General features: G+C 42.3%; 2 protein-coding genes across 2 annotated transcripts; one reads left to right on the plus strand and one right to left on the minus strand.

The window, feature by feature from the left end:
• Positions 1-1,818: 1,818 nt before the first annotated feature.
• On the minus strand, positions 1,819-14,065 carry pde6c (phosphodiesterase 6C, cGMP-specific, cone, alpha prime). Its single transcript, XM_020082864.2, has 22 exons — positions 13,396-14,065; positions 12,481-12,633; positions 10,906-10,995; positions 10,587-10,727; positions 10,413-10,487; positions 10,214-10,278; positions 9,907-9,973; positions 9,588-9,635; positions 9,217-9,366; positions 8,735-8,878; positions 8,296-8,361; positions 7,881-8,036; positions 7,257-7,364; positions 6,698-6,807; positions 6,534-6,621; positions 6,339-6,439; positions 6,005-6,112; positions 5,780-5,843; positions 5,596-5,670; positions 5,409-5,492; positions 4,363-4,516; positions 1,819-4,024 (listed from the first exon to the last, which is right to left on the minus strand). Exons 1-22 carry the CDS (start codon positions 13,861-13,863, stop codon positions 3,984-3,986), a joined length of 2,556 nt encoding a protein of 851 aa, XP_019938423.2. The 5' UTR covers positions 13,864-14,065; the 3' UTR covers positions 1,819-3,983.
• Positions 14,066-17,338: 3,273 nt separating this feature from the next.
• rbp4 (retinol binding protein 4, plasma) lies at positions 17,339-19,712 on the plus strand. Its single transcript, XM_020083535.2, has 6 exons — positions 17,339-17,441; positions 17,717-17,819; positions 17,920-18,056; positions 18,146-18,252; positions 18,687-18,899; positions 19,102-19,712. Exons 2-6 carry the CDS (start codon positions 17,718-17,720, stop codon positions 19,137-19,139), a joined length of 597 nt encoding a protein of 198 aa, XP_019939094.1. The 5' UTR covers positions 17,339-17,441; position 17,717; the 3' UTR covers positions 19,140-19,712.
• The last annotated feature ends 431 nt before the right edge of the window (positions 19,713-20,143 follow it).

Below are 20,143 nucleotides of genomic sequence, written 5' to 3' on the forward strand. Positions count from 1 at the left end.
TTGTGATCAGTTCTGTTTTAAATGTGCCACTTCTGTGGAAAATTAATAAAAACTGTTCAGTTCCATCATCATGGCTTCGTATGCATGAAATTATAGGGACAGACATTAAAGTCCCCCTGGGATGAATTGTAATTAACTCTCCAACCCACCAACATATTTTCTTTAACTGAATCTATATTCTAGAGCTGGTATAGTTGTGCTGCATCTTGCGACAGAGTATTAGGGGTATGTCCAAGAAAAAGAAGAATAAAGTTGCAATATTGTGAAAGTGAAGTCATAATGAGGAAAACATTACAAGAATAAAATGATAATTTAACGAGAGAAAAGACAAAATATGACCAGAATGTGACACTGTTCTTTATATGACACAAAACCTAAAACTTAATTCTCATGTTACGACTTTATCCCCATAACATTATGACTTTATTCTCCTAATTTTACAACTTTAGTCTCGCTATGTTACGGCTTCACTCTTGTAATATTACGACTTTATTCATAAAACCACAGATTATGTCTTTCTTCTATACGGCCCTAATGCTCCTTCCTACAATCAAAGTAACAAAGAAATAGTTACCTAACCCTGATACCAAGAGTCAAACACAAGGATTAGCTCGTGATGTCCCTGAACAAGGACGGCCCGAAGCGTCACCTTGACTTCAGACTTGCGGGGAGGGAAACTGTGAGGATGCTGGGAGATTATAGACCTTGGCTTAAATAAAGACCATTAACCTTCCTCCTAACTCTTCTGTCTGTCTCATTTTAACTTTCTTCTCTGCTTCCTCAGAAGAGAGCATGTGCGATTTTATTGGTGACAACATAAGCTAACAAGTGGGTAAGTGGAGTAAAGAATGGCTCATTGAGCAGTAACAGCTTGTTATTTCGGAGCGTAGGTGGGATATGATTTGGCCCCTGGTTGTAGATCTGCACCTGGATGGTGCTGCAGTTGATTTCTTTGTTAGAAAATCGTGCCTGCACATGGCTGCAGATGTTAGGGCCCTAATTAATATCCTGGGATGAATTAAATTTTGCACAACAACAACTTTTTTAACATTTAAAGCTCCCATTCCGTCCATATTTTAAGACTTTTTCAACAAAACCGTGGAATTGGCTGGTAAAACAAAATCTAAAACCTTTCTTGTCTCAGATTCTATTAATATGTAGATGAAATTCACATTCAAACACATTTTTGAATGGAAGGAGTCCTTTTAAATTTTGTTGCAGGACTAGAGAGTAGTGTGTGGCTGTGCCTGTGCACTCACTGACTCCCAAATAGTCTCGGGGGAGGAAAGGTCATGTTGATGAGTTTAAGTGTCCCACAAAATGATGGATTGTTGTGTTTCTCCTGTGTTTTTCCCCGGCGTCTTGTCAGGGGAGGCCTCAGCAGCAGCCTGCACTCAAACTCAACACATACTGCTGCAGCATTGAGAGACGCGTTGTTGTGATTTATTGTCTAAACCGCCGTATTCTCGTTGAATTGATGACACACAATCTCAACTTTTGTGCATGCAGAATCTGCAGCCGGCAGGACACAGGATGTTGAGCATAGCCAGACAACACTGTATCGGGAAGGGATCAGGAGCAATCCACTGATCCTCTTTCCCCCGAGGCTGATCCTGCTTTGGAGCTTCTAAGATCCCTGCACGATATATGCCTAAGAACGAGCACTGTCGCAGCTAAGCCCAGGGTTTCATAAGTTCATTCTTTGTCTCCGTCTAACCTTCAAGTGCTTCGAGTCAGGTGTGAACGAGAGATAAAGTGTCACCTTTGTGCGTCGGCTAGGCTGGTTACGCACTGAGAAAAGACGATTTTCTCTCTTCGTAAACCTCCATAAATTCCTTTATTTGCTTATACATATTACATCTCATGACACATACATACAGTAGAGGCCATTTCATACATCAAACGATAGATTTCTAATGTCTGTCGATGGGATAAGGAAAAAGAATACAGTGCCTCGTTTGGTATCTCACAAAGGGACGTTGGAAGAAAAGCAAGGGGCTGTTTTTAACACTAGAGTCAAAACAGGTGCCGGAGCCATCCATAGAAAACGTGTGCAGCGGGAGCGGTGAGGTGAATTTCAGGGGTTGATTCAGTCCAAGTGTGTTTCTTTTTTTGTATGGTTTTAGCTCCAGTGATCACAACAGCTCCCCGAGCTTCACCTCAAGCAGCAGAGGAGGAGTCGTCCCAAAGCCATTCTGATGGGATTAAGTGCGTTTGATTGATGCCTCATTGATTAGAGGAGATGACATTGTGTAACAGCAAGTCGGCAGCCACAGCTTGCCTTTGCCCCGTGAGGGTTGTCGTTAAAAATCGTTTCAGAAAGTGCTCAGGTAAGTGGGGGTTGCACTTGTCAGTTCGCATCCCTGACGAGATCAAGTTGAATTCAGGTTTTTTGTGGAGAGGACGCGGGGGGAGGGCTGGGGGGGTGGTGGGTTCACGTTGAGTTGACATCAAACAAACAAGCAATCATTCGTCGAAATGAAGATGCAGCACAGCCCAAACAATCTTCATATTTTATGAGCACAGGTCGTCTGCACATTCACGGGATAAAGGCTTCGGTAGCCTGCTTTACCTCCTCTGTAAGAAGGGTATTTAAAGTCCAAAGCTGCATAGATCCCAACTGACAAATCAAATCCTATCAAATCTTCTTACAGGAGAGGTAGTTCGACTCTTCCCTGTTTGACAGCAAACTCTTGCCTTTCGTCGGGGAAGCAAAAGGTTTCTTTCACATCCTTTAAATCCAATTTTTATTCTTCAGGTATTATTAACTTTTTATTTTACAATCACTATGTCGTAATAAACTATGTACACGTGAAATCAAGCGCGTTTAAAATAAATCATTTGTGACTCGCAAGAACGAGCCCAGAATCGTACGTTTGCTCTAATCATTGGTGTAAATATCTCATGTATTATAATTTAAGTTCCAGTTTGATGGACACAAATAAAACAGCACAGGTGTCAAAGCTGGCGATAAAGTCAAAACCTATATCCTCGATGCAGGAATGTGATTTTTTTTTTTTTCCCCTGTGCATTTGTCGACAGATTAATCTTGCAAAGCTCGTCTCTAACTCTTCCGGCCAAGACGACGGTTCAAGTACAAAATCAGACACAATCAAAAAATATATGTGTATATACTGTAGATAGATTGCATATTACAATAAATAGACCCTCACGTAGCTCATCAGGGCCTCTGAGGTAAGAAAACATCAGCCCCTGTTGACAGATCCTTTGGATTCAAAGTTTCCCTTAGTTTTTTTTGTGTTCACGATATACATATCATTTTCCTTTAGATGCTAACCATGCTATTTAAACTGTTGCATGGCCCACCACTGCCAGAACAGCAGCTAAGTTCATTATGCAACCTACAGTTCGACAACACTGCCAATAGGAACCTCTGGCATGGATACACCCCGCATACAGTACATGTAGTACCCTATTCGTGTGATTTATACTAAAAGAGTTGAGCCTGATTTGGAACATTTCATTACAGTTTATGAGCTTTGTTTCTATTATTGATGTTTTAAAGGGGAAATATACGTCGTCCATGTATGCTTTGTTTTTCAAATGTTCATGGCTGCACGAAGCAGAGGAAGGAGAAAGTTTCAAACACGTCACGTCTTCAGCTTCGCAACGGTTTCTCTTGTAGCCAGAGTCCCAGCAATACTTCTCAGTGATGTTTCTGACTCTCCTCGGAGAACGGTTAAACTCGCCTAATCCAGACTGGACCGTAGACCAGACCTGACTACACTAGACCAGGGTTCGCCTGGACTGAATCCAGACCAGACCACACAGGGCTGGACTGGACTGCACCAGAGCGGACAGCACCTAACCAGAGAGAACTACAGCTGATGTAGATCAGACAAGACCGAACTAGCCTCGAACAGATCCAACTAGATGACCCATCAGACCAGAATCATAGGCTAGCGTAGCCTAGAGGAGTCCTAACCAGACCGCATGAGTCCAGATCCAAGCACTGGAGGAGCTCAGCAGATGATGCATGTCTTTGACTTCCCTCCGTCGCCAGCTAGATAAACACATAAATAAAAAAGATGTATGGGCACAGGGTTACTCTCAACAATGAAGTTCTATCTTCTATCTATCACCTGGACACACATCTTTTTTTTCCACATCTGTTTGTTTGTGACCAAGAGGACACAATGACAACTGATTGGATTTCCACAAAAATTGGTGGCAAGATGCATTATGGGTCAGAGAAGAACGCATCAAATTTTGGGGAGGATGCATGATTTTTTCTCCCCACTTTGTTTAACATTGCGAGACAGAACGTTTTCCTTAATTTTCAACATTCTTCCAGGAAATAATTCACGGATCCAGATATTTAACACTTAATAACATATTTACATTTCTTGGCTTCATCTTCTTCCAGTTTCTTCTTCTGGTCCTCGATGGCCTTCATCTTCGCGTTGTACACCTCCGCCAGCTCGTTCCAGTGTGACCTGTTGTTGTTCAGACCGTCAAACATGGGCTGGATCTCTTTGTGAAACCTGGAGAACTCCTGTTAAATGAAGGGAAACACACATGTTAGTGAACTTTATTCACGGTGTGGAATACACAGGGGGGGAGGAGGTAAAATGGGCCTATAGGCACACATGTTTATCGTAATGCATGTAGCCTCAGTGTGTATTTTTGTGTGTTCTTGTCCAAACACCATAGCGAGCTCACATTGCTGCTGGGGCCATGTGGGTTCATTAGGTTCATCTCTGCACATCCTGTTATCTGACCTAAGGTGGTTGAAGCTACAACAACACCTCCGTAAATCTTATAATGAGACTGTGTGATGAATTATTTAACCCAGCGGTCATTTTCTTGTCTGTTTTTGTGCATAAAGCTAACATGTTGTTTAGTTTCCCCCCCACATACAGTGTTTCTCATTCAGCTCAGTTGAAACTACACCTTTTAGACCTCTAAACAGCCTTTACTCATCAGTATTCATCGCACAGTCTGAGGTGCAGCCTTAAAATAAAGAGCATTGTCTTGAAGCTATTGCAGCGGATGAGGTTAAAGACTCAGTTAAGTCGCTTTTTATGCTTCACATTTGTAGAGTTTTTACTTCTCGAAAGTATCCAGATTTATTAAATTGAAGTGAGTCAAAACAACTTATGGGCAGAATCAATTTTTTTAAGATGCTTTTCTCCCCTTTTGCTGAGAATTAAAATCCAATCGCAGTTGGATTCAATCGCTTTGCTCGCGTTACACTGGAGATGTGCAGTAAATACAGCCGCTACAAACACACTGACTCCCGCTCGGATAGATCCACATGAGGTTTCTTTCTGGCCTCAGCATCCATCTTCTCAATGTCGCCACTTCACTGTTCAGAAAGACTCTGCTCGTCTTAACTCCTGTGAGAAACATCGGAGGTTCTGTGCGGTGTAAAAAACGCTCATTACCTTGTATACAAACGAGCACACGAAGTCGATGAAACCGCACTGCATCTTGGGAAGCTGCTCGGCACAGTTTCTGTCCATCATGGGCTGAGTGAAGAAGAGGAGAAGACAAAGGGGGTAAACAATTGCTCTTAAATCCTGAGAAACCTACAAAAATAAACATGTTGGAAAGGAAGAGAAGGGGTCTTACAATTGGCTGTTGGTCCAAAACACTTCTCTCCAAATCGCCCTGTTCCCAGAATTCAGCAGCGACCATCAGCGCCACCTAGAGACAATTAAATTTCCTCCTTTGTTTCCTGTGACCTTTTTTTGATTCAGAAACATCACTGAGAAGTATTTTTAGTTTCTTTTGTTTATGCGGCCTGTTCACCCACCTTGCTCTGAACCTCCCAGGGTTTGGTGATAGCTGACAAGTCACAGCCTGTCATCATCATGGCCCTGGAGGTGTAAGACACACAGACAGTCAGGGGGGAGATGATGACACCCTGCCAGTGATGCTGATGAGGTACAAGGGTCTGCTGCTTTCAAAGGTCTCCTCACAGAGACTGTACACGTTAAAGTGAAGTGGACCCAACAGCTGCTTTGAATCAGATACATACATGACAATTTCCTTCCTGATGGGGTTGTTGGAGATGTAGGCGATGGCCTCCTTTTCTTCCGCCATCGGCTCGGTGGCGTTGACGATGTTTTGAAACATGGTTCTCTTCCTGCGAGAGGACAAACACACGAGATAACAGACATGAGCCAAACACATTACACTTACTGAGTAGCTCAAGACGAGGAGATGAGCGTTGACGGGCTGCGACTAAACGTTGGAGCGACATCAGCTACACTCAGCCGGTCCTCCTCGAGGGTTGTTTCATGTCTGAACACTAAACTGTGGCTGCAGCGTGACAGCTGCGGTATTTCAGCGAGTTTTTGCAGAGAACCCACTTGAAGTAAAGGGCCAGATCAGTGGCGATGATGCAGACGTCAAACAAGTGCTGCACAGTCTCAAACTGACGCTTCTGGAGGCCGCTGAAGATGTTCAGGCTCTGCACGAGACAAAGAGAGAGCAGCGGTCAGAACGTGCCTCCGTGTTTCCCACCGAGTCTGTTATTGAATAATTTCCCCAACATTCTCTTGTACCTCCTCTGCCATGAGGGTCTTGCTGTACTCCAGGTGGTGCCTCTCCATGATGGACGAGCCGTGAAGTTTGGCCAGAGGATGTGCACTCCTGCAGAAAAAGATAAGATAATAAATTGCCTGCACTTTCAAAATAACTAAACAACAAATGAATTGATTTGACTTGCTTTGTCTGGTAGAGGTTGTTGGTTCCTCTGTGGTCGATATCATGGCAGAAAGCGGCAGCCACCATGGCAAAGGCATCTAGATCAGAGTAGTACTTCCTCAGCCTCCCTGTCTGTCGGAGGAGACGGACGCATCATTGATTATTATCTGCAGGTATTGAGTTGAGTGTGTGTGATTAAAATGAACTGTTTCATCCAAGAGGATGAAATATTATTCTCATCTAAATCATCTTTCTGAACATTTAAACTAGTTATTGGACGTTATAGATACTTGTTGTAAGCGATGTCTGTTTTACTTGGATTGGTAAAATTCTCTTTATAAAGAAATAAAACATGTTACGGGCCGGGGTAGGTGGTTCAGTTTCTTGTAAGACGTGTGTTTAACTGTCACCAGATGTATTGTGTTGTATACGGCACCATAAAAGTAAATAGGATCCCTCGCTCTCTGTGGGAAACAGACTGAGATGTCCGCAGCTGCACAGACTAGAGGATAGGATCACCGGACCGTCTTATGAGACCCTCCTGTTCACAGCAGCTGTGGTAGATGTTGTGCAGCCGTTACCTGGAGCAGGCAGAACATGGTGTGGCCCACGTTGAAGCCGTGCCTCCAGTTGTGGTAGGTGATGGCACGGTAACCCTTCCTCACTGTGTACATCCACCTCGTCAGCGTCTGAGAGCGAGAGAACGAGGGGTCAGGGAAGAAAAGTAATGTTATTTGTCCACAGGGCGTTCGGATGAGCTGCGACCCAGTGTGATGTCGCCATGTTTTAAAAAAAAGAAAAGTATGCTGCAGTCCCTGTGTCCAAGGAAACGCACTCTGCCTTCACAGTGGCTGGGTATCACTTCGAGAGGCTCATTAAGGATCACGACAGCCGCTAACAGAAAAACAGACCCGAGGCAGTTTGTCTGTCACCATGAAAAGCACTTCTCTGCGGCTCATCTTAAATTTGTCATATATTTGTTTACTCGTACAAAAATGCAACGTTCAACTAAAGCTTCTATCGTCAGAACATTTTATTAAATAAGAACATTTCTACACATATTATACGTTATGCTTACATTTAAAAGTTTCCCAATTCATCCAATCTTATCCCAGCAGCACAATGGTAGCATTTGCAGAAAAAAAAAGAAAAAAGGATAGCCTCAAGAAATCCTGCCATGCACCGTGACGCCCTGTGTGACTCACCTCTGCAGGAACTTTAAACTTCTCGACAACTCCGAGCTCAAAGAACATACGAATGCCAGCTTTGATGAGGTCGAACTCCGACACGGGGAAATCGCTGAAGGAGAACTTGTACAAGTCCTCCCCGTTGACATTGTTGGCCACTGGGCAGGTTGCTCTCTGCACAGAAACAGAAAGCCATGAGTCCTTCAGTGCTGCAGATGATTTTTTAACATGATTTTACACTGGAGCTGTTCACAACATCCCAAATCTTGCTGATTATAATAATTTGATAACTGAAAATGCTAATTCTTAATATTATTGATACATTTATTCATCTTGTGTGTGCCTGTGTATGTGATGACTGGATGAAGGAGGCACTGTGGGATTACGACAGAGTTTGATCTCATTTTGTCCTGAAAGATCAGAAGAAACATACCAACAGTTTGTACATCTCTTTCTGGTCGCAGTCTTCGGGCTCCGAGTCGAACTTTTCTTTGGTGTTCTGGTAATGAAAGGGAGAAGAATGCTTTGAAATGACATTTACATTCTACTCTTGAACATCCCGCAGCCTGAATCCTCACATCGGCAACAAAAAGAGGAAAAATATCCTGATGTCAGGTTTTCAGACACTTCAGACGAGCACTCTGAGCAGTAACCTCGTAAACTGTCATGTCATCATGTCAAACGTTAGCTGCCGAGCGGATAAACGATCCGAGCTTCTGTTAGTCCTGTAATAGCTTCATCTGGAGGACAACTACTCAGAAAGCTATTCACACTGCATTAACCTCTAACCCCTTTTAATTCCTGCTCGAGTGGCCTCTTGAGCAGACGTCGAGAGATCACAGATAAAGAAGGGAGTTCAGCTCGATACTGACCAGAATGGACTGCAGCTCTTCCGGGGTGCACCTGGTCTGGTACATGAGCATCTCCTGTGCGATGTCTTTCCTGTACTCCATGCGGTTCAGCCTGTCGTAGGTGTCACAGTTCAGCACGGACCAGCCAAGGAACTGTGTCAGGGCCTGGACCAGACGATGGAGGGCAGAGAGAAGGAGAGAAAGAAGCGTTTTCGAACAATAAAAAAGGAAAAAGAGAGACAGTCCCTCGGATCACTCTGATTTATCATCTCCGCCAAAGAGTTTATGTTTTCAGCCCTGTCCACTTGTTTGTGGGTTTCTTTGTTTGAAAGCAATATCATGCAAAAACCACAGGAATTGATCCTGTGGTTTAACACAAAACGTACCTGTACCGCAAACTAGAAATAACTAATATGTCATTAATAAAGTTAATAAATACACTAAGCGCAACATCTCTGGTTACTTTTAAATAAGAAATATGAGAGAGAATGCATGTTGCTGACCTCGGTGATCTGTTCATCATGTTCATCAAACGGCTTGCCATCTTTCCTGTTGAAGAAAGTGGCGATGCCCACAATTTCTTCCTTCTTGTTGACAATGGGAAGCGACAAGACGTTCTTGATGATAAAGCCTGATTCGTCCACGGCCTCTTTCTGAAAGACATTCACGTCACACGTTTTAAATCTGGGCTCAGTTTGTCCTGAACACGAGCATGAGGAAAATGAGATGGGTAAACAGTGCAGGGAAAGACTGATTGAATTTTAGATTATCGGTTAAAGTATATGAGAACCAACAGTGGTGTCCATTCGACAGTGTGCACATGTGGTCCGTGCACAATTGCATGTCCTATATGTTGCAGTGAAAGTGTCCTCACCTGGAAAGTGAAGAAGTCATCTGCAGCCACGTTCATCATGTTGCAAATCTGCAGTCACATAAAAAACATAATAAAAATATCTTTGCTTGTCACAGTTTATGTTATAATTTACCAGTTGGAATTGTAATCTGTTCATTGCACTTAAGCTCCATCACATTGTACTATAAGTGTCCCCTCCACTGTTTCACTTATGTCCCAGCTTTGGTTGTGGATGTGTCTCTGTACCTATGTCACACATCAGTTCCCCCTTATTGTCATTCTTTTATAATCCCTCTGGTTCTGGTAATGTGTTTCCCTGCAGCAGCAGGGAGAGACTTACAAAGCCATTCTCTGCCACGTAGGTGGGTAGTCCGCTGACTAAAGCCCAGTGATCAGCAGGTGGACCACTGACAAAGAGAAAAAAACACACAGCAGAGTGAGCCGGAGGGAGAGAATCATTCCCTGACAAGCAATTTAAACAGTGCTGAAGCTCAGGCACACATTTAATCCACAAATTATATTGGTCTCTAAAAAACACCCATCAGAACTGTCTGAGCTGCAAATGAATGGTGAACAAACATCTTTTCTTAATCTGATCTGAGTGTGAGACGAAGAACTATACAAATAAAAAGTGTTGTGCTGCTCACGGTATGACTTTGATTTCTTCTTTGCCTTCCAGGAGGTAGTCGATAATCTTGTAAAAGATGATTTCCTGTATGAAAAGGAGAAAAAGACTCAGAAAAAAACTCATCCTCTCCAAACTATGTTTGACAATGGAAAAGTTTTTTGAAAAGTAGGATTTAAAATGCCACATGTGTCAAAAGCTGAAGGAAATTCATTTGTTACCCTGCCGTCTGGTGTTTTTGGACCTTTATAGGGTTCCACGTCTCCCAGTTTCACTGGCCATTCATCATAGAATTCCTATAGGTAAAAAAAACCAAACCATTAAGTTATGCTGGCCGGCAGCCACCGATGCTATCGCTTCAATCCTGTCTGAAAACTCTCTCCTGCAGGACCAACCTTCTCTTTGGTCATGTCCAACAGGCCCACTGAGTATCGCTCACAATGTAGATAGGTCCTAACAGTGTAGAGCGCTTTGTGGAACTGTCTCTCAATGTCCGTCAACTCCTCAAACACTTTACTGGCCGACCAGAGCAGCACCTGTAAGATGAGAAACAGGCAGAAATGTTTGTGGTGCTGTTCAAAAACCCAACATGTAGCTAACAGGGAATATTCTGAATTGGTGCCCGGTGATGAGGAATGTCCCGCTGGATGTCATCACAGTATATGTATATATATATTTAGAAAGCTATAAATTCAATAAAACAGCTGAGTTTACCTGACTCCTCCTGGACTCCACGTTGAACATGTAGGTTGTGTAGTGCTGCAGGGCGATGGTTTGGGTAAAGTTCATGTATTTGTGGAAGAGCTGAGGACAAAATCAGATGAGATGTTTCATCAACACAAAATCAGATTCATAACTATGGCTCAAGTCATTTGAAACAAATGAGAAGTAAAGATTTGCCAAAGAAGTTCTCATATAAAGAGGAATAAAAGGTGGGAGTATGAACAGAGTGTGAATTGCATCCTCAGATTGTGGCTCAAATATGATCACATTTGAATTTTGAATTCAGTAAACAATGACTTAAACTAAGGTCTTCCATGGCCATGTTTGACTAATCTATACACAGTTTACACAGCCGTTGCACAATGGTTTACATAAATATACATTTCGTAAGTCTTCTCAGACTGATCGATCTGTCAAGTGTGTGTTTTATTGTCATACTGCAGCTGACAAGTTTGAGAGATATGTGAAGAGAAAAAGACGAATACGACACCTGCCTCTGTGTCTCCAAAGCAAACACAGAGAACACAGACGTGTCGCACATTATGATGCATCCTGGGAGTTAAAGCCTTTGCTTTACTTCTCAAAAACCCTGTCTCCATACGAGCGGGTTCAGTCTTTATGGAATTGTGCCTCAGTGTGTGTTTGTACCATCTGAATAACAATAGCGACTGCGCTTTGATATCGACGACTTCGATAACATAATTAAATCATTATGTCTTTCTTTTTTACTTGAATGCTCCAAAGCGTCCGCGTGGAGGCAGTCAGGTCTGACTCCCATTGACATAATGAGAGTGTATTGCACTCTACTGGTGAGATGTCATTACGGCAATAATCTTTATTACCAGCTGCTGTCGCGGGCTGATCATAAAGCTGCTTGTTGGTATTGTTTTCATATTGTGTGTGTGTGTGTGTGTGTGTGTGTGTGTGTGTGTGTGTGTGTGTGTGTCCTGGAGATGCTGCTACACACAGTTTGACAAATGTTTGTATTTCTGAGTGTCTCTGGACAGATGTTGTCGCCATGACAGCAGCACAGCTGAGCAACCTGCCTTTATGTGTTCAAGTTCAAATAATAATGTTCTATTATTTACTACTTGTGTAACAGTGTGAGTACTGAGCTAGCAATGATTACGAAGTAACTACTGATGACTCATAACATGTGGTACTAACTACTGACTATAGTGCTGAGTATAATGTAGTACTGACAACTGAGTACTTATGTAAAAGTACAGCATTGTCTCTTGAGCACTCATGTAATAGTTTAGTGTTGACTACTCAGTACCTAGGTGTATGATTCAGTCCCATGATAATCTCTAGTTTAGTTTCATATTTCAAATATCTATTTAGCAGAAAAGTAACTGTGGATATAAAACAAGAATCAATGTATAACAGTGTATATTACAGCTGTTACATCTTAATGCAAAGAGGAAGCGTGAATACTCAAGTCTAATATGTGAGACAATCAGTTCCAGACATGCACCAGTGTCCAAAATCCAACCCAGTCCCAGCTCCCTCAGCCAGTCACTGCTGATAAGACTGAATCTAGATGTTTAAAGTGTGTGTTCTTACAGCCTCGTCCTCTGGAGAGAAGTGATCGGCTCCTATTTTGTTCAGTGCCATGATGACTCCGAGACATTCCTTCTCCACCATTAGAGGGAACGTGAGCATGCACTTGGTCTTGTATCCAGTCTGTTTGTCCACAAAGTCACAGAACTTTGGATTCTGGACGGGGAGAAAAAGGAAACTGTGTTAGGTGCACTTCAGAGATACACATTCTATTATTCTTTCAAATTAAACCGACTATAATGGCAATACAACTGATGCAATTGAAATAAAACATTTCATATTCGTCCATAAAGTAATAATTATGAGAAATCACATATTATTATTTCTGTAAAGACTAAATTTGTGACGGTTTGGTTTTAAACAAATCTGAGGTGGATCAATTACATGTTATACTTCCTCACACAATACATTAGCAATATATCAACATATATTAGACTTTTGTTATTTTGCTATTGATGAAAATTATGTTGTGATAATTATTGATTTTGTACTTTTGGCACATAAAAACAGGCTTATAACAAAATAAGGTTATAGGTAAAATTACATATATTAATTATATAATTCCATTTTATTTGTTTAGTTATTCACTGATTTTCTTCATCAATGGAATTTTCCAGAATTGCAGAAATACAGGCAGATTATATATTCAGCAGAAGAACACTTTTACACACCGTCACTTTTATCAGTGAGGTGGTAGATTATTGATCTGCTCTACATTTAATCATTTTATACCATGCCCATTTAAAAAGGAATTTTTTCATGTAAAGGTCAAATTCTACAGTCCACTCATTGTCCTGTTATCTTTTATATGTTTTAACTTTATGAAACAACCAACCAATTAAATTAATTCATTTTCACCAATATTTTTTTACCGTGTAATTTCCCATCTCCTTATCATTGTTAGACTTTACTCCTCACCTTCGAGACGTCAGGGACATTTTGGGGCTTTTTGGAGTGCGCAGTGAAACCGACAATGCCCATGTCCAGGGGGAACACGATCTCTCCCTGCGGGTGCACCAGGTTGGCCTCGTACTTGGAGGTCGGGGTCACGTCAAAGAGGGAGGTGGAGAGCTCGGGTATTCCGTTTCGAGAGCGGCACATGTAAAAACTGACCCTGTCCGCCTGCAGGAGCAGGGCGATCCTCTGCAGCACCTTGTGCAGGGGCTTCTCCATGTCCCCCGGCTTCTGCAGCTCCTGGATCAGCTCGAAGATGATTGCGGCCTCCTGCACGGAGTTAACATCCTTGAAGGAAGCAGTGTCTTTGATGTCCAGAGGAGCGGAGAAGGCGGCGGTCAGGGCCTCGGCGCGCAGCTTCTTGTCAAAGTATTCTTTGGCGAACTGCGGGTTGTTCTCCAAGTACTTCTCCACACTATCCTTGTCTGCCATGTTGAACTTGTGTAGTTTTTAATATTCCCGTCCTCTTATTCACAAAAGCATCACCTGCCAGGGGGAAGAGTCAAAGCGGTGAGGGGAGCCGTGCTGTGGCCTGCAGGGTGGGGTAGGATCAGTAGCGCCCGTGTACGCGGAGGTGCATCCTGCTCCACGGTCCCTGAGGGAGTCACTAATGCCAGCCGTGTCCACCAACAGACAGAATAGGACAGAGCAGGGCTTAGAGGCTGAGAGGATCAATGTGGCCGCTAATTAATGTGACGTCATGACATTAAAACCCCTGCTCTAAGCGTCCTTAACCCCGCAAATCCCAACGCTGATCATTTTATATCAGGCACTCGTCCCCGTCCGAGGCAGGAGGCAGGTGAGTGTGAGACCGCTGTCAGGTCAAATGCCGGCGTGGACATCAGGAGAGAAAAACACCTCATGGTTTCATCTGCCATGAAAATACACAGTGACACTAAATCCAAGTCAAGCTGGCTGCTAGTCAAGTCAATTTTATTTATATTACAGTCGAAGGGCACTCGAGAACACACACATCCTGCACCAAGGCCCAACAGTCCCCTTTTGAAACCACGTTTGAGTTAGATCCTGTACATTTTTATTAGGATCTGCACCAAACTCCTCATAAATATCAGTTCCCGAAACATGTCAGATTTTTTTTACTAAGATGAATGAATTGTTCTCTGAGAAATAAAGGAGCATATTAAAATATGTCCAGTCTCAGAACGTTAAAGAAAGTGGAGAAAACAATAAATCCTGAATCTTCCCCCAGATCTGGATCTGTAGGAAATCAAAGGAGTTCCTCATAATCTCTCCTAAACCACGTTTCATGGAAATACATCCAATAGGTTTTTGCATAAACTAACAAACAAACAGACAGAGGTGAAAACCTCCTCAGCAGAAATAGTTGATTATGAAGAGCAGACATATTTATGATATTATTTACAGAGACCCCACAATTCCCAGCATGAGCAAGCACTTGGCAACCGTGGTAGCTCCATGAACTGCCTGGCTGAAGGGCATCCCAGCAATTATTGAACAGAGCAGCTTCAATATTTAATGACGCGACTACACGAATCAAACAATGCGAGCAATCAGGAGACACTTGACTCAAGTAACTTCCCAGGGAGCCAAAGTGCTTCAGGTACTACTGTCCTATATCCTTGTTGTTGCTGCTGCTGTGGAAGAGGAACCCTGAATAGCATCGGCCACTGAAAATGATCGGGCTCCGAGCCGTGCTGGTGGCCTCTCTTATTCTCTCACTGTGCTGCCTTCCTGCCTGTGTGCTCTAATGAAATCACCATTATTATGGAAGAATCAGGCCTAGATGTGGGCATTAGGCAATTAGTGGGACTTGGACGACTGAGAACAAGGCCCGAAACAAAGATGGCTGGCTATTATTAACTGATCTTACTGTCTGGTTAGCCGCTGGCAGGCTGGCAAGACAAGGGGTTCCGCACTATTTTTCGCTGTGGGGATTAAGGAAAGCTTATCAAGGGAGAACTACAAAAGGTGTGTGTGTGGATGTGAGGCAATGATATAAATAAATATCATAAATTAGAGCGTGGAATTCCACAGCAGCAGAAACCGTTTCTCTCGACGCAGAAGGCAAATTACATTTATGAGTGCGTGCATTACGGTGCAGATGCAAAAAAGAAAAATCTGAATGTGGTGAATTTAAAAGTGGTTTCTGAAGGGGACTGTTGGGCCTTAGAAGACAATGTGAAGGGTCATCTTTCATTGGACGTTTATTTGAATAGGATGTTTCAGGAGCAAGGCTTTTTAAAGTTCTTCATGAAAAATATGAAAGGCATCAGGACAAACTATCAAAGCATTTAGACAGAGATGTTGGAATTAGAATTTGAAAATAATAATTATTGCAAGAGTGAAAGAATAAAGTGCAGTGTGAGACGGAGGTAATTATTTGATTTCAAACTAAAATCAGCCTTGATTCAGAAGAACATAGCTGAAGTTCTGCGGTTCTCTGAGTCTGGATGGTTCTTTATCAATGTTTGATAAAGATGTGACAGGACCGCTGAGGCTGACTGTGATTATTTTTAACGTGGCTGCTAAAATGAAGGTCCGACAACACTGTGATTTCAGACTCTGTTTGGGATTTGAAATCGATGATTTGATCAATTGTATTATAAAACTAAAAACTGAAAATAAAAAGCCAATTAAAAGTGTAATTTACTTGGACCAAGCTCCATACTTTTGGATTAAAAATTAAACTGTAACATTTTTAAGATACAACTGGAAAATCTATGTCAGTCTTTGTGGAGTCAAAAGTGCTGATGCAGCTCTTTAAATGGAGATCAAAGGTGGGTGTGGGTTTGATTGTGTTATATTTATGGAGATAGACAAAAGAAAGAACTAACACTTCCACGTTGAACTGTTATCTTCAACAAAGCTCCAGAACTCAGACGGAAGCAAAGGTCTTTTTACTCTAAACTGAATTTTATAAGAAATCATTTAGGTTTTCAAGTAACTCAACTTTCACATCCCATCAAAACAACTGTCTAAATGTTAAATACACACACACACACACACACACACACACACACACACACACACAGCAGTGTGTTGTGTCTTGTCCTGATGATTATGAAATATTCTTACTGCTTCTGGCCAAATTCCAGCAGCTACTTTTTCTGCTCAAAAATGAGTGATTGCAGTGTTTTCCAGCGGCCGGGGCCTGTGGTTATGCAAGCTGCAGATGTTTGGCCGAGCAGCGCTCTTTTATTTAACCAGGCCTTCAATGGACTGTTTACATGACCTCAGTGCAAAACAACAGCAGCAGCAAGATGGATGACATTTCATTTCAATGGAAGCCCTTTTCTTTTTACATAAAGAGATCCCTGATTGACTTTTTTTTTTTTTTTTTAAATCACAGCAACTCTTCAAGAGAAGATGCTAGACTTTGTTGTACTTGTGTTGATTGGTCCCACATTAACAAAACAAAGGGAAGTTCATGGCGAATAAACGTCTGTGATCTTACACCAACATGTGACAGTGCAGACGCCAACAAACACATGATATCATAATCTCTCTCTCTCTCTCTCTCTGTGATGCTGATTAGTTTCTGTTGAAAGTCCATCTTTACGAATACAGTGTTTGAATCGTTTCCCTTGAGTGCTAATCAAATCATCAGCTGATACAGTGATGCTGCCGGGAAGCACACGCACACGCTCACCCTCTAACATTGAATAAACTAGAAAATGGAGAAAAAGCAGTTTACTTTTCCACCCTTAAAAAAGAGGGTTCAGTCCACGCAGAGGTATTGTACGGAATATTGCCGGTGGAACCTCTTGGCTTGGTCTGTGGCTGCTTTCACAAGACCCAGAGACCCTGTTTCGTGTGGACGGGTGGTCAGCAGCCAATTGTGCAAAGCACACAAATCAATAGGACTGGGACCCACAGTTATGTAAATGTCTGTCCAATGGAAGGCAAGCTAGCTGTGGGAAGAGCAGGGGAGGTTCAGGTCTCCAGAAGTCATTATGCAACACACGCCAACAGTATAAAACCACGCAGAAAAGCAGAGGAGCTCTGTGATCTGCTCGCCTCTTGACCAGGTACGTACCGACCGCAGGCTTTCACAGTTTTTACTTATTCAAAGTAAATCATTGGTGGTTTTGCGAAAGATATTCAATCTTTCTTTTTACTTTAGTTAAATATAATTGAATATAAAGTTAAATAGTTTTGATGAACTTTTTGTAGTGGGTCGCACATAGGTTAATACTTTATGGGAGAATTACACTCGACTTTCGTGACTCAAGGACTTGATAATTGTGGGGTTTTTTTTTTAAACTGTCAATCTCCTCGCTTGTTTTTCCTTCCTCTGAGGTAGAATGTTGCGGTACGTTGTGGCCCTCTGTCTCCTGGCTGTGTCCTGGGCAAACGACTGCCAGGTGGCCAACATCCAGGTCATGCAGAATTTTGACAGGACCAAGGTGAGTGGGACAGAGATAGTCGAGTATATCACATGATACGACTGTGGCTTGAAGGTTGTCGCTGCTTTTGAAATATACTAAGATATGGTCTGTGTTATAGTACGCAGGGACGTGGTATGCCATGGGGAAGAAGGACCCAGAAGGTTTGTTCTTACTCGACAACATCGTGGCTAATTTTACCATCACACCAGACAGCAAAATGACCGCCACCGCTCTGGGCAGAGTGATCATCTTCGGGTGAGTTCTGGTTTTCATTGTGAAGATTTTTAAACATTTTGTTTCCCAACGTTTTTATAACAATGTCCCTCTTTCCCTTTGACCTCAAGCCATTGGGAAGTGTGCGCCCAGATGTTCGCCACCTTTGAGGAAACCCCCGACCCTGCCAAGTTCAGGATGAGGTACTGGGGAATCGCGGCCGCCCTTCAGAGTGGAAGTAAGTCACGGGACATTTAACACGAATGGGACCAATGTTGAAAATTAGCATGACCTTTTGTCATTGGTATTTAAGGGGCATTGTTTTCAGGGATTTGTTGATCTTTACATTTAATCTAATCATCCTCCCTCACATTTGATTGTCTGTGACTCTTAACCTGATAACTTGATGCCCATTTTAAGACCTAGCATGAAATCAGATCCCAGTTTGGACCCAAACTTCTGTGTTTTAAGTGAATTCTCTTTCTAAACTGAAGTTCTGCTCATACTATTTATTTACACTGTTACTTGAGGATCATTCAATGGTTTCTTTAAACTAAATTTCCAGATTCTGAAGTGACATAGTAGCATTTTAAAAAAAGTTGCCACGTTCATACAGTAAGAGTCCTTACTTTTGTGGCCCCACACTGACTTTTGATGTCACCTGTCTATTAGACGATGAACACTGGGTGGTTGACACCGACTACGAAAACTACGCCATCCACTACTCCTGCAGAGAGGTGGCCGAGGACGGCACTTGCAAAGACAGCTACTCCTTCATATTCTCCCGTCATCCCGAAGGCCTGAGGCCACAGGACCAGCAAATCGTCACCATGAAGAAGAACGAGATCTGCCTCTTGGGCAAATACAGACGCGTCCAGCACAACGGTGAGTGGCGTCCGACTCAGCGCTCATTTGTTTGTCCAATGATTTATTGATCTGTGCCTTTTGTGAGTAAATGCGACAAAAGACCAAGAGAATGATTGATGAAACTAAGAGAAAATCCACTTGATTTCTCTTCCAACTTGATTTGACTGAACATTTTCAAAATAAGCAAATGAAAAACTTCTTTCCTTCGTCTCCTCTGCAGGTTACTGCGAGAACAGCGAGAACTATTACAAACAGTGACACTTCTTACCTGAAGCAGCCACCTCTGGGACTGTGTGCCCCTCGGCTGGTCATTGACTCACTCCCACCAGAGCGTCTCCTCCTCTGTCTGCATGTGTCTCACCAGAGGACGAATCCTATTCTTCTCCAAGAATGAACTTAAAATGTCAAATCAGAAGCTGTAAATGAATATTTAAAAAAAAAAAAAATGAAACAAAGCTTGACCATTCGGGCTGATCTCCTCCACCTCAATTCAGTAACTTTAACATTTTAGTCTCATCCACAACATTCCTCACATGTCGGAGTGTTTTTTTTTTCTTTGTATAGCAAATTCAGTGTAGTGTGAGACAACCATCGTCATGGAAACCAGTGGAACTTGTTTTCTGGTCAAAGTGAGAAAACTCTTGACTGTGAGCACCGTGTTTACTACAAAAAAAAAGGTTCACGAGTCACTGGCTTCACTTATAAACAGAATAATCCTGTAGCACAAAGGTTGTTAATTAACCTAAATGCAAACATATTAAGTCACGTGCATTATAGGTGAAGTTTGGTTGTGTCTTGATCCAGTTTTTGAAATAAAACATTAATAACGTGTTGGCTTCGTTCACTGTTTTGATTGCCTTAAAATATTTATCCTTATTCCTGGATTGCAAATAAAGAATTCATGATGTTTCCTTTGGAGTCAGTCAAAATACATCAAAATTCAAGTTAATGCAGAATTCTCTTTTAAGTTTTTTTTTTTTAAACTTTTATAATTGTGCAAATAAACAAATTGCCAACAACAAGGGTGTGAAACAAGTTTTTAGCTTTAGTGTGATTGAGCAACAGGCGAGATCTGATCAAGAGGGAGAGAGGAAACACGCTGGAATCTAAATCAAAGTGTTTCATTGAAGTGAACTCTGAAGATAATTTAATCAAGGTACAAAGGGATGAATCAATAAAAATCAGTAATGCATGGATGTGAGTGTGAGCGTCAGAGAGAGAGCGACTGAGTGGACGGGAGGCGGAGTATCGCAAAGCTGACA

This window comes from Paralichthys olivaceus, chromosome 21 (assembly GCF_024713975.1).
Source record: "Paralichthys olivaceus isolate ysfri-2021 chromosome 21, ASM2471397v2, whole genome shotgun sequence".
Lineage (NCBI taxonomy): Eukaryota > Metazoa > Chordata > Actinopteri > Pleuronectiformes > Paralichthyidae > Paralichthys > Paralichthys olivaceus.

Coding starts and splice junctions, on each gene's coding strand:
- pde6c (XM_020082864.2), bottom strand. CDS start 13,863: ATGGCAGACAAGGATAGTGTGGAGAAGTACTTGGAGAACAACCCGCAG. Junction 10,728..10,905: donor TGGAGTCCAGGAGGAGTCAG/GTAAACTCAGCT, acceptor CTCATCTTACAG/GTGCTGCTCTGGTCGGCCAG. Junction 6,440..6,533: donor AGACCCTCATGGCAGAGGAG/GTACAAGAGAAT, acceptor TGTCTCGTGCAG/AGCCTGAACATCTTCAGCGG.
- rbp4 (XM_020083535.2), top strand. CDS start 17,718: ATGTTGCGGTACGTTGTGGCCCTCTGTCTCCTGGCTGTGTCCTGGGCA. Junction 18,057..18,145: donor GGCAGAGTGATCATCTTCGG/GTGAGTTCTGGT, acceptor TTTGACCTCAAG/CCATTGGGAAGTGTGCGCCC. Junction 18,253..18,686: donor GGCCGCCCTTCAGAGTGGAA/GTAAGTCACGGG, acceptor CCTGTCTATTAG/ACGATGAACACTGGGTGGTT.